Below are 14,787 nucleotides of genomic sequence, written 5' to 3'. Positions count from 1 at the left end.
ACCTCAGACAGGACATAACAGAGCCACACGCACGGCAGCACCACGGAGGGCAGAGCAGGTGTCTGAGTGATGCAGAGGGAGGAGAGCACCGGTCACATTTACTGCTTGTAACTTACTGGGGACGCCTGTGTAGGAGCCGCTGTCCATGGTGCTGGCCGGCAGCCAGGTTACGCACTGTCTCCGCCGGAGCCTGCAGGTCCCGAGCCCTGTGCGCAGCCCTGCCACAGTCTCCGCACCCGCAGCCAGAGGAGCGTTACCATGAACTGCTACACCCATCCCAAGCCTACTCACCCGGACACATCCAGCGTCAGAAGCAGCCCCGCGTCCCAGCCCAGGAGCTTCCCAAGCGCAGAATGCCGGGGGGAAAGCGAGGGCTGGTGGCACCTCAGAACACGTTTTTGGAGAACATTGTCAGGCGTTCAAGTGGTAAGTGCCCTTCTCCCATGCATCGTGTGTATCTACAATGCTACTGTCCCTCCTGTGCTACATGTGTGTACTTACTGTACTCCTTCACCCCTGCTGTGTGTACGTACTGTAGACTTGAACCCCTATATGTGTACTTTCTGTAGTCCTGCCCACTGCACCGTATGTGTACTTAGTGTAAGCTTGCCCTTGTGTGTACTTTCTGTACTCCTGCCCCCTGCACCGTATGTGTACTTAGTGTAAGCTTGCCCTTGTGTACACTTTCTGTACTCCTGCCCCCTGCACCCTATGTGTACTTAGTGTAAGCTTGCCCTTGTGTACACTTTCTGTACTCCTGCCCCCTGCTGTGTACGTTCTGTACACATGTCCCCTTACTGTATTCCTGCTCCCTGTGCACCATGTGTGTACGTATTGTACACTTGACACCTGTGTGTACTTACTGTTTTCCTGCCCCCTGTGCACCATGAGTGTACTTAGTGCAAGCTTGTCCTTATGTGTACTTACTGTACTCTTGCCCTCCCTGTGTGTCCTACTGTACTCCTGCTCTCCCTGTGTGTACTTACTGTACTCATGCCCTCCCTGTGTGTACTTACTGTACTCATGCCCTCCCTGTGTGTACTTACTGTACTCCTGCTGTTCCTGTGTGTACTTACTGTACTCATGCCCTCCCTGTGTGTACTTACTGTACTCCTGCTCTTCCTGTGTGTACTTACTGTACTCCTGCCCTCCCTGTGTGTACTTACTGTACTCCTGCTCTCCCTGTGTGTACTTACTGTACTCTTGCCCTCCCTGTGTGTACTTACTGTACTCCTGCCCTCCCTGTGTGTCATACTGTACTCCTGCTCTCCCTGTGTGTACTTACTGTACTCATGCCCTCCCTGTGTGTACTTACTGTACTCATGCCCTCCCTGTGTGTACTTACTGTACTCCTGCTCTTCCTGTGTGTACTTACTGTACTCATGCCCTCCCTGTGTGTACTTACTGTACTCCTGCTCTCCCTGTGTGTACTTACTGTACTCATGTTCCGTTGTGTGTGGTTTCATAATTTACCCTTTATTAGCCTTTAACGGGAGATTGTTTCTTCTCTGTATGCTACATTGATTATATCGGTTACATTTGACCTTTCTGCTGCTTTTCGAGTATTAGAGCGTTAGCAGCGACTAAGAGGGAAAGTTTGGCCTGAGATTCTGGAGCAGCCCAGGACAGAGGCAATGCCCCTTATCCTTTGTGTTTGGTTTTGTCATTTCCCTTGAAGACAAATGGTCATTTGGTTACTTGTTCATTCCTTGTATTCCTACAACTATACAGTACATGTTTATTTTGGTAATTGAAAAAAGTTTTTTTCATTCTTAAATATGGATCTAATTATCGATATTTCAAATTGCATAAAGTTTCAGCTATTACATATTTGTTCACTCTATACTTTATAACATTTTTGATTAAACGTTGTAGATTGCTAAAATACAGTATGTTAGTTCAATGTTATATCAGAGCTGGATGCATATATTTTTATGAATGTATAATGCAATGTTCTCCTATTCTATTATGCACAATACAGATGTGTGTGTGTGTACTTCGTGTGTGTGTATGTATGTGTGTGTGTGTATATATATATATATATATATATATATATATATATATATAAATATACACACACATATGTATATTGATGTGTGTGTGTGTATATATGTTTATATATTCGTGTGTGAGAGATGTAAATGTGTATAGTACAGGTGTGTAAAGTTGATATAATCACTGTAATACATATTTCTTCCTAGCCAGTGTTTGATATGTACTGTATAATGTTCTACAGTAGCTTAAGCTAGCTTTGATTGTTGGTAATTCGTTTATTTCATACACTGAGCATATGTAACAACAAGCAGTTGTTTATTTTTATATAAGTATATTTAAAAGCATTGGAATCTTGTATACAGATCAGAGGAGCAGCCTGTGCACAGACTATATACATTACTGGGTGTGAAGGAATGGGGATGTTATGTCACACAATCTTGCTAATATGCTGCCACCTTTTAGATGTTTAATGTCTCACTTGCCGCTGTTATTAGTCATCATTACAGATTGAAAAACATCAATATTTTTTTTTAAAGAAAGCATTTACATATTTATATTACATATTAACTAATTGATTCTGTTTTATCTCTATTTTTTTGTTTTAATAATTTGTATAAGAATTATGCAGGGTAATTATGACCACTCTCGTGTATAATGAAAAACCTAAGTTTTTCCTCATTCTTATAGTCACATTGTATTATGTTACTATTACCACTTGCCACAAGAGGTCATCATAAGTGCTTTTATAAATGGAATCCTCTTCAACAGTAACTCATACCCTCCTAAAATGTTCAGCTCACCTTACAAAGATAGGGTAAAGAAGTATAAAGGTTACAATGAGCACAGTTTACAAGAACAGGACAATAGTCCTTTTTAAGTACAAAGTCGTCCGATCAGTAGTAATGATGAGAGTTGCACTGTGCCATATTGAAACAAGACTCACAAAATGCTTTCTACCACCATTGTGTGGCTGGCATCGCCTTTAACAGAATATCTTCTTTTTAATACCCAGTCACAAACTAACATAACATATGGTGCATTAATTAATTCATAGCATTTAAAGTCTTTAACAATGTCGTCTTATCTAGTCACTAAAATGGGTGAACATATTCTTACTTTAACCCATCTATTTAAATAATTGTTTTTACTTACTGTACATAATAATATATTATTAGAAGATTACTAAAGCAGATTATTTAGTATAGATTCATAATTTCATCATAATCTCTTTACATCTATTTATAATAATAAAAAAAACATCATAATCATAAAATAATAATTATCGTTATAACATTTTATTGTTGCACATAATATAACTGGAGATTGCATGGAAAATGTTCCTAACAATTCAAAAGTGATAATCATTGTACAAAAATATTTTGACATTTAACTATGTGTAGTTTAGTTTATTCTATGACACATGTGCCATCATGCACCCTATCTTGAAATTTGGATGTAATAATATTTTTAATGTTTTAAATATATTTTAAAGTAATTAAATGGCATATACATTATTATATGTTATACAATATTACAACTATTAGTAATGCATATTAGCAGAAGGATCTAGACATGTACTATTTCTGGTTTTCTGATAAAACATTGGGCAGGGAAATCTACAGTACAGAAGCAATTACAAACAATAATTTAGAACAAGATAAGTGGCTAGAATATATTTCCCTTGCAATTGGCAAATGTCAATCATTTAATATGTTAATAAATTATTAATGCCATTATCTATATACAGTATTTATCTTTATGTTTACTTATAAAACTGCTTCCTCGCGCTATTCTGCCATTTTATATTTCTCCTACAATGATATATGAGAGGAATTTAGGGAACTGAGAAGTAGACAACATACAAGTGCCATGATTTATGTTGTGCTGTTGTTTTATTTAGTTGTTTTTTTCTAGTGCTACTCTTTTGAGTCTTTGTGATATTTTTTGATGTAAATAGTTTTTTCAAAGGATATAGTGGTTCTTACAAAATAAATATGTAAAACAATGTAACTTTCAGGGGAGGTTTGTTGAGGTCAGTGATTACAAGTGAGTAAATAATTAGAGTTTAATTTATTTTAAAAATAAAATTTGTAAATAGATGTTAAAAACAAGTCTTACAACATTCTTAAAAAGTATACTAGAAAATTGGGATGTGTAGCGCTCAGACCTATTCATAAGTGGTATTGTTACAAACGATTGGTTAATGTGTAAATAAGAGTGGACACAAAATGTTGCCAGATAATAGTTTACTGGTCTCAATAGACAGCAGCAGTAAACAGAAAATCGGTGCTGCTACTGTTGCTGTCTATTGAGACCAGTAAACTATTATCTCAAAACTATTATCTCGCAACATTTTGTGTCCATTATTCTTTACACAATAACCAGTCATTTGAAACAATACCACTTACAGTAGCAATAGGTCTGAGCACTACACATCCCAATTTTCTGCCCAGTGGGGACGGGTATCCCCACTTACCTTAGCTACACAAGCACACACTCTGTGTGCAAGGATATCCATCCCAATCTTATAAAGTATCAGTTAATCAAATATTTCATCAATACACCTTTCACACATACAGCAAAAACCTGTTTTTTTTTAGCCATGAGCATGCATCGACCCAGGATTTTGCTATATGTGTATAGGAATGACCCGAGACATAGCCCCGGTTGCCTGGAAACCCCCCTCCCCAGCCCAAACTATAACCACAATAGAAACAGTAATATAATAGAATTTTACTAGTGCTGCATGTTCTTCTCAGTTTCACAAATGTAATAATTAGCACCACCTGTGGATCTTTTAACATGTGCCAGCCAGTAATAAATACACCTGTGCAACAAATAGGAGAGTTGGAAAACATGCACTGTTAGGGGTGCACTGCTATAGAACATCAACAGGGTTAATTATTAATACTGTATAATCGTACACTATCCAGTGCATAATGAGACCAATATGTACTGTACATATATGTTCAGGGCAGTGCTAGGTTTTTCTGCTGCCCCCCCAGGCTCCCAGGGGTATATTTATTAAAGAGCGAGATGTTGCCCATAGCAACCAATCAGATTTTACTTAACATTTAACTAGCACCTTCTAGAAGATTTTAGCTAGAATCTGATTGGATGCTAAGAGCAACATCTCCACTACTAAAAACCTGCACTTTAGTAAATTTCCCCCCCAGACTTGTTCCCATGCTCTGGAATGGTGCTCACATCTGAAATATAAACATTCAGCTCAGGCAGGATGGTCCTACTGCTGCATCTAATGGCTTACTGTGATTGCTGGTCCTGTATTTGCTGGAATTATCACACACAATACACTTTGTATGACGCATATTAAAGCTGGTTAAGTGCTAATTAATCATGGACTGGCCATACTCACTCTTAAATCAAGCATTTGGAAACCCCCCTCTAGAAATCCTGCGTTTGCCACTGGGGTATAAGTATCCAGTGTTTATTTATATGAAGGCAGTATTACAGTGGTTCCCAAACTTTCTTGAATCACAGCACCCAAGAGTATCAACATTTTTTTCATGGCACCCCTAGGCCAAAAGTTTTTCTTTTTTAATTGAGAAATTAGCAAAATGTTTAAATTAAGTAAATTGTGCTTAAATGTCCTTAGGTTCAGTTATATGATGGTGGACCGAGGGTTGTGCTCTGTTTGTCCCTATATAGTATGATTGGCAGCCACCAGCTCTGGTTTTGTTTATCACATGGACCTTAAATAAATTAATTTGGTTTTAGACCACCAACCTGTGGCACCGCTGAAAGTGCCCCACGGCACCCAGTTCAGGATCCACTGTAGTATTGGGCTGATTGAAAGTTCAGCAAATTACATTATAAAGCCCTGCAGCCTCTAAATTAGTTATTGTAATTATTATAAAGAATAATAATAATAAAAAAAAAAATAAAAATAATAATAATATGTCAACATATTATAGGGGAAATATAATTAGTCAATAAGCCACTTTTTAATGAAAACGGCTTATTGTTCGCATTTGTACTTAACGCGCTATCCTATTTGCTGCAGTTTTCGTGGGTGCGAATTCTCCAAACGATAAAGTCGCAAAAAGTTATCACGCCACCTGAGCAGGTGAAAAGTCTCTACTTCAAGGTAAAAATGTTGGGACTTGGGGCCTGATTCAGACCAGTTCGCTAGGCTACGTTTGCACGTAGTCTGCCGATGTTTGCAATGTGTGCATGCGTATAAGATGCAGTGCACGTGCGCGATCCAGTCCATGCGATTGTGAAGCGATCGCCCCTTGTACATAGGCACCTCACTTGATTGAGTGACAGGACGAGCCGTTTGTGGGTGGTGACAGGGGTTGGTCAATGGAAACTGAGGAGTGGTGGTGCGAACACAGGCGTGTCTAAGAATCTTAACACCGTTTCAGAGGAGTACATAATTAAGACAGAGCGTCATAGTACACGTCACATGGCTGAGTTACTCACTGAAGCAATCGCAGTGCTTGCGGTAGGGTATGGTCAGCCACAAGTGCTGCGTATGGGTCCGATGGTACTTGATGTTACCGATTGTTGCATACACTTCCTGGAGATGACGTGTATTACTAAGGGAAAGTTGGCGTCTTAAGACAGGCTCGTGGGTGTCTAAATACACACCGTGATCACACGCCAAGACATAGTGGGTGTGATAATGCTTTGCCGTGTGATCGCGGGATTTGTATACTTTGGCAGCTTACGCCTGCGTGCAAACGCATCTAGCGAGCGGGTCTGAATCGGGCCGATGGTTCAGAATCACTAGGACATCCTCCTTAATGACTGATTAGGCAAAAAAAAATTAATTAGCTTAATTTGACCAATAGTGACATAATTTTTTTGAGTGGAAAAGTGCAAAATACTGGAAAATTAGTTAATTGATGTGGGACCGGTATATGGGGGTGCTATATGAATGAAACCGGGATTTTTAAGATTGCAGGTGAGGTGTATTTTTATGTTTTTCTTTTTAAGTGTCTTTAGATGAAACAAATATATACTTCTAGGCATTTTAATGCATCCCCAATTTAAGAAGAACATTTATTTTGTCAAAAAACACTTGCCTCCTAACATTATTTGACTGTTTTAGAAAAATGCATGAAAAAACAGCCATTTGACACAATTTAAGAACCCTAAACACTTTTAATAGGGCTATTATTAATACACTTGTATATTTTTATCCTATATCACTTTGTCTTCTTTGGGGGGCACAGGCAGATTTCTCCATTCTCACCTAAACTTATCGCGGGTAAAACCAGGAAGATTTCTTACGCCAATGGAGCCGCACGACTTTTGAGATTGAATTGTGCAAAAAATGGGTCTGCACATAGATGCCTTAAAACGAAGGGGGCAAAAAATGCATTATTATGCAAATTGAATTTCCCCCTATGTATTGCTGTATATTGAGGTGATCGTAATGGAAACAAAAATGTATATACAATAGCATAAAAATAGGTAAAAGGTGGTCCTGTGCAAAAATAGCTTACAATCTAAGAGGTTTGGGGAACCCTTCATATATGTGGTGGAATAACAATTGAGGTTGGTGTTGGGGGAGAGAGAGATGTATGTTGCTCTGTAAGGCAGGTAATAAGAGTATGTATTCATTCTGCCGACATTCAGAACATCGACACCAGAATGTCAACATGGTCTGAATGTTGGCACCAGCATATTGACATGGTTGATATGCCAAAATGGTCATTATATTGACATTGTGTATGTCAACACCTGGTAATTATGTTGACATTGTGTATATTGACATGGTCATTATGTCAACATTATGATTGTCGACAATCATAATGCTGACAGTAATGTTTAGATTTACAGTTGGGCTGTGGTTAGGGTTTGGCTGTGGTTAGGGTAGGGTTAAGGTTAGGGCTCTAACACTAGAAAAATTCTATGCCAACATGCCCACAGTCAACATTATTACCATGTCGGCATTTGTGCATGTCGACATTATATATCACCAGCAGTAATAAGTACACATAGTATAATGCACTGTAATCTGAAATACATATTTATTTGGCCAATGGTGTTGAGACGAGAGATAAATAAAATAAAATTTTCCTTTTAAGCAATAGGAAGTGGCCATGTGGTACTGTTTAGGGCTTGGACCCCAGGCTATTACAGTACCCTGTGGTATCTTTAAAATGTATATTTATCCTGACATGACCTTATTTTACACATATTATTACAGATGTTTCTGTATTGTATAGCATGTTAGTCATCTACATCTGTTTTCCAATGTAACATTGATATAAATATTTTAGAAAAAAATATATTTATATTGCTAACTGATTTACAGAACTTTGCCTAATGTACCTAAACTGCCAGATAATTGTACCAGTACGACTATAATTAACAGAATTTTTCTCTTTTGTATATGTCACTTGCAACTTTATACCTTGTGAGTATGTAAAGTTACAAATGTAATTTACAGAAGTGCAAAATTTGTCCCTGCCACGGCTGGGTACAGAGGAATTGGCTGTATCTGCAAAATGTAGCACCCACTGATGCCAGAAGCCGGGTGGTTTGTGGCCTTTGCTGCCCTAGAGATTTATCCACGCTTAGAAATGAGCACTTGTTTTGTGGGATGAATCTATTTACATTCTAAGAAGTGGAGATGACGTATTGGGGATGTCCTGTTCAACACAGATCTATAGGAGAACTTCCTCCATGCAAACCGTCTTTTAGCTGGGAACTGCCAGTAACAGGAATCATCTTGTGCTGTCAGTGAGACACATTTTGCACGTTCCTGGAGCTTTTCATATAGGAAAGTGCATTTTGACAAATGTAATAAAACCACTGAAACGCCCAAAAGTGACACCTACCTGTATAATAAAGACAGCCCCCCTGTCTCATCACCCCTATGATTATAAATGAGGCTAAACCCACCAGTATTTCAGGAAAAACACTGAGAAGTTGGAGTGAATTACAGCGGTCGTCCTAAAGGGTTGCCGTTCTGCCAATATAAAATGGCCAGTCTGACTTCCCAGGCATAGTTACCCATGCTGCGATATGGTTGTGCCCCTATAGGTGTGCATAGCTAGGCTCCTTTGTCCAGACAGTAAAGCTCCATGGCCCTGAATGTTTTCACACTTTCACAAATGGCGTTTGCAGTGGCTGTGTGTGGGATTAGCTTGATGATAGGGCAGGGGCTCAAGGTGTTTTTAGAAACTTTTTTTAGAAACTTCCAATAGTATGGCCTCCACCAGTGTATCTCTGGCATGTGGTATGACCAAGCCAAGTCACTACCAATTATTCCGCAGTCATGCCTGACCAATCGTATTGTCTGATGATCACTATAAACTTGCGGCCAAATAGGACCTGTGGTGAACCAGACTAGACTTCCCAGTGATTATTAAAATTATTTTATCTCATTATTGCTTAAAAACTATTATAAAATATCTATTCTATTATGAGTAAGGTGAATTGTATTTACCTAATAAGTTGTGTAACTATCACAGTTGCAGAGATCATACAATGGGGCAGATGTATGAAGGTCTGTGAATTGATAAAGTGGAGAGTGATAAACGACAAGCCAATCAGCTCCTAACTAACATTTTTCAAACACAGCCTTTAACATGACAGTAGGGAGCTGAGTCGCTGGACTGTTATCACTCTGCACTTTATCACTTTCCAGAGCTTCATACATCTGTACCAATGTGCCTTTAATTCCAAAGTGTCAGTTTCTCTGCTACTGTACATATATGGGGACTGTGTGCTGCAGCTAATGGCTACATACCATGAGGCTTCGCCCCTACTGTAAGTGCCCAGAGACAGGAGTTACTATATGTAGTCAGTGGACACAATCATGGACCAATCCGCTTCTGCATATAAAGGGATGTCACAGAGAAAGCAAGGGACCGCTGAAACTTTAATGTCTCCTTATATTATTATTATTTTTTAAAATCTGGATACATTAAATATTAAAATATTTAAATAGCTGGGGAACTACAGTAATATTGTTGCTTTAAGGCTTTGTGTGCGAAGAGATCCCAAAATCAATATTTGATTGGAGGTCCTTGAGTAACTAATTACTCTATTGTTTACATAATGCTAAAAATAAAATTATCTAAAAAAAAACTGTTTCAAAGTATAGATTCTCTGTCCTAACAAACTTTGTACCAAACCATCTTCTATGTCTTCAGTATACAATAACAGAACTCAAACTGCCATTAGGCCAAAATCAACCAAATAATAATTATTTCGGGCTGTCTTCCTAATAGAAAATTTCCTTCGGTCATAGCTTTGCACACAGCATAATTATTTTTATTGACATCTTTTTTTATTCCCTGATCTACTTAATGACTATTTTTATGTTGTTTGGAAATTGCTGTAGAGGCCTCGTTATCGTGTTCTGCTGGACAGTAATGTTTATACTGTAGTAGTGGTGGTCACTGATCACATATAGATATCACGTACAGTACTTCACTCCACTCTACAAAAGAACCATCATTCAGATGCGGAAAGTAGAAAATGATTTTCACTTGGCTGCCCCCATCCTTTGGAAGTCCTTGCTCTGGCGTTGTTACATAATGTTTTCTATGCTGGCTCTGGAACTTGTTCCTATGATTCTAGAATACAGATTTCAATTAGATATTTTTGCAGTAAATTGTATCTGAGCTAACGTCTTCAGTGTTGAATAGCACTAGCAGTACTGTTGGATTACCCTAGTTTGTTATTATACCGATCTATATTATAGACAGAAAATACAAAGGTTGTAGTTTAAGGGAAAATATTTATTTAGTTTAAGTAGTATTCGGTTAGGTTTCATTGGGGTTCAATGTAAGCAGGTTAGAGTCAAGGTTGCTTTAAATGGAAGACTGTGTCTGCAAATTACACCCCTGACCTTTCTGCATGCAATTTTATATAGGACTTCTCTTTTGGTAGAGAGAGAACAACTAATCAGATATAATTTGAATGTTGAAAGCAGCATAGAGTATAGAGGCATGCAAGGCACTGTCCCGTCCACACCTGTGATTAACTTAGTGAGTAGGGGGGCTGGGACAGGGGCTGTGCTATTGTTTGTGGAGGGCAACAGAGGCAAGTGGCAATTCACAGACTGAGAATAAGATATGATATCAGGTGGCTGTCCCAGCAATGCATAAAGATGATGGTGTCATGCGCACCTATTAAACTTCACTCATACATCCAGACTGGTTTTGTGGTTATATGGTTGAGCTTACAGGTAGGTATTTGCAGTTTGCACCATACACAAAAGTAGAGCAAATAACACAAATACAGGCAGAACATATTGACTTTGCATGGACAGGATGTCAGGCCTGATTCATACACCCGGACAGGGGTGTTTTATGATAGGAGGGATCTGTGTTCATTCTTGGGTCACCCCCCCTCCCCAGCACAGGCACATGCGCAGTGTAGACAGCGCAGCCTACTGCGCTTTCCTGGAAGGTGAGTGGTGTGGGGCCCCCTTGGACCCTTGGAGTACCAACCAATCAGTTTATAACTGCTATTTTTTCAAACACAACCTGTAAATGAACAGAAGCTGATTGGTTGGTACTTTATCTCTTTCCACTTTTTTTTATCTCTCTCCTACCTTTGATAAATCTCCCCCTGAAATCTGTTCAGGCAGGATTGGTACAATACAAAAACACTAGTGTTCATTCTAGCATCCTGCACCTGTCACAACCTGTGCAGTTCCTTCTTCCCATCTGGTGTGTGCTCTGCTCTGGTGCTTCTAGCACACTCTGACCTATATTTCAGCAATTTGTCACATTAGCTGAGTGTGCTAGAAGCACCAGAGCAGAGAGCGACATCCCAAACAAGAAAGAGGAACTGCACAGATTGTGATAGGTGCAGGGTGCTAGAATGAACACTAAGTATGTTATATGCTACATTATCTTATAGGCTTCAAGAATAATAGCTCTAATCTACAGTTGTGTCGTCATACATCTAGCCTCACTACGCCACACAGCATGACTTGCCCAGCATGAGTGAGACGCCAGGTCCCGTGCTACTCTACTAGCGTCGGGCGTCTTTTTTTGCCAAAAATGCGTCTAACTGGCAATATGATGTGACGAGGACGCACCAGCAGACTGTGCATTGCGACTTAGAAGCATTTTCAGTGAAAAATTATGCAGAAAAGACAGCGCTAGCAGAGTCTCACAGGACATGGCGCGCCGAGAGGGAATTTTTAGCACGACTGCAGCAAAGATGTATAATGACACATCTGTATAGTAATACAACAGTTGTTATTTGCATTAACATGCAATTTTACATTTGTTGGAAATTTGAAGAATTAACTTTTGAATACGTTTGAGGCATGCTCGTATTAATACATAGACTAAATACTTAATTGTAGCACAGTAGACCTGACATGGACAAAATACACCATTGTTAAAAAGCTGATAAGAGTAAATGGGTAAGAACGAAAAAAAAGTTTTCATTGTAAGCAAATGAACCTTAAATATTAATTTTCTGTAACCCCCTTCAGATTTGTGCCCTGGGCCACTGCCTCTCATAGAGCCCTTGTTGTTACAGCCCTGGCTGATGAACAGGTTGAATGGACAGAACTAACAGCGCCACGTTTGGAGTGTAAATCCGCCTCTTCATCTTGTCTTTACAATGTTTCCAAGAATTTTCTTCGATTAATTTTTAGTTACTGGAAGAATAAATCATTTATTTTGTATGGATGGGACATTGGTACAACAGACCTTTGCAATGATGGATTAGCTGTTATAAAAAAAACTCATATTTTGAATACAGTTTTACAGATGTTTTAAACTCAAATAAGAACTCAAGGGCTTCCATTTTAAATATGAGCTGTACTAAGCCGTCCTCGCTTTAATGTAAATAGTGGTAGTTTGGTTGCCAGAACATACTGTAAAATTTACCACGTCCTCTGCTGATCAGTCTCGCTGTTGCTTTACTCTCTCTGTCGCAGGAGATATCCGACCCATGGTAACTGGTCGACAGTCCGAATATCAACAGTCACTTGGTCGACAACCAATATGTTTACATTAATTTAGGTTGACAGGGTTATACTGTCGACAGGTTTAAAATGTCTTCATTTACAATGTCGACATGTTTTTTGCTGATTGTTAGGGTTAGGCTAAAATAGGCAATAAAACATATGGACATGTAAAATTTTGACATTCTGAACATGACGACACTTTAACCACGTCGATCTAAAGGCCGACATATCGGTTGTTGAGCAAATGACTGTCGACATTCTGACTGTCGACATTCAGAAGCTGTAGACATACTGTATGTCGACCTTCTGAATCTAGACAAGTCATACCACACCCCCGACACCTCGGCTCTACATATACCTCCAGGTCGGATCTCTACTGCTGCAGACAAAGCCTTGCAATGATGACGTTATATATGTGCTGGGACCTCTTAGTAGTGGGAACTTAGTATAGCTCATAAGTGGGAAACACCTTTTAATATCATAAGAACCCATTATAATGAACATGTAAAGTATTTGATCTAATTTCAATTAGTTAGTCAACAATGATAAATTGGATCTATGGGCAGTATACTGTAGCTATGTCAAAGGAGATTTAGTTCTAAATAATTAGGGTGAATACTAAGCTGGAAATTGGTTTAGCTCATATTCCTGTGGGTAGTTTACAATTTCTGAGGAGCTCCCATTATACAGGACAGTTGCTTATAGTAGTATAGTAGTAACTCTACATGTGTCTGTAGTAAGCTATGAGGGGTAGATCCTGTGTCTGAAACATCTGCGACTGCTTTTACTTACGGTTACTGGTTTATGCCAATGCGAAAATAATATCTGTGCGACTGCATATGGAGGCCTCTGCCACCCACTGTTGCTGCTATTAATATCGGGAGTCACACACAGGACAGGCAGCCCCATAGGGAGGTGTTTCCTCCCCCTGGAACTCCCAAGCCGGGTGCTTTTTGGGCAACACCACAGGGCTTCTCGGGGCTGCTACCAATGCAGCCCTGAAAAGCTGGTCTAGTGTTGTGCGCATAGGCGGCACTACCGCCGCTCATGTGCATGTGCAAGTCCCGGTGCCTGACATTCATTGTGCAGGAGCCAGGACCATAAGCAGCGGCAGCCCCCTCAGGTAAGAGGGCAGGAGCCAGGACCATAAGCAGCGGCAGCCCCCTCAGGTAAGAGGGCAGGAGCCAGGACCATAAGCAGCGGCAGCCCCCTCAGGTAAGAGAGCAGGAGCCAGGACCATAAGCAGCGGCAGCCCCCTCAGGTAAGAGGGCAGGAGCCAGGACCATAAGCAGCGGCAGCCCCCTCAGGTAAGAGAGCAGGAGCCAGGACCATAAGCAGCGGCAGCCCCCTCAGGTAAGAGAGCAGGAGCCAGGACCATAAGCAGCGGCAGCCCCCTCAGGTAAGAGAGCAGGAGCCAGGACCATAAGCAGCGGCAGCCCCCTCAGGTAAGAGGGCAGGAGCCAGGACCATAAGCAGCGGCAGCCCCCTCAGGTAAGAGAGCAGGAGCCAGGACCATAAGCAGCGGCAGCCCCCTCAGGTAAGAGGGCAGGAGCCAGGACCATAAGCAGCGGCAGCCTCCTCAGGTAAGAGGGCAGGAGCTGCTGCTGATGCTTACCCGGTCTTGTTTCATTAATGCTTTGTTCCCACTTGTAAAACACCACAGAATATGCTAGCGCTATATAAATATATGTTAATAAATGATTTGAAGTGGGATAGGGTTATAATTGTCGAAAAAAAGTCAAAAAGATGCTTTGTACCCCTTTGGCACAACTACAGCGTTCTCTTCTATATATCCTATATGTTTTTGTCTGCATGTGTTTATCCGTTTTCCTATTTATTTATTTTTCTTCCATACTGTTTAATCAAGGTAG

The 14,787-nt window shown here is 40.1% G+C and overlaps 1 protein-coding gene across 3 annotated transcripts in view; it reads left to right on the top strand.

The window, feature by feature from the left end:
• Positions 1 to 353: 353 nt before the first annotated feature.
• The window catches only part of KCNH5 (potassium voltage-gated channel subfamily H member 5), a 543,084-nt gene continuing 528,650 nt past the window's right edge, over positions 354 to 14,787 (top strand). For all 3 annotated transcript variants that reach the window (XM_088471312.1, XM_088471311.1, XM_088471310.1), the window contains exon 1: positions 354 to 426. In XM_088471312.1, the coding sequence (XP_088327438.1) occupies positions 354 to 426 (73 nt within the window). The remainder of the gene's footprint in view (positions 427 to 14,787) is intronic.

Source organism: Taudactylus pleione, unplaced genomic scaffold, assembly GCF_031769625.1.
Source record: "Taudactylus pleione unplaced genomic scaffold, aTauple2 ptg000113l, whole genome shotgun sequence".
In the NCBI taxonomy this organism is placed as follows: Eukaryota; Metazoa; Chordata; class Amphibia; order Anura; family Myobatrachidae; genus Taudactylus; species Taudactylus pleione.
Note: the sequence above shows the minus strand (reverse complement) of the source record. Positions and strands in the feature narration are given on the sequence as shown.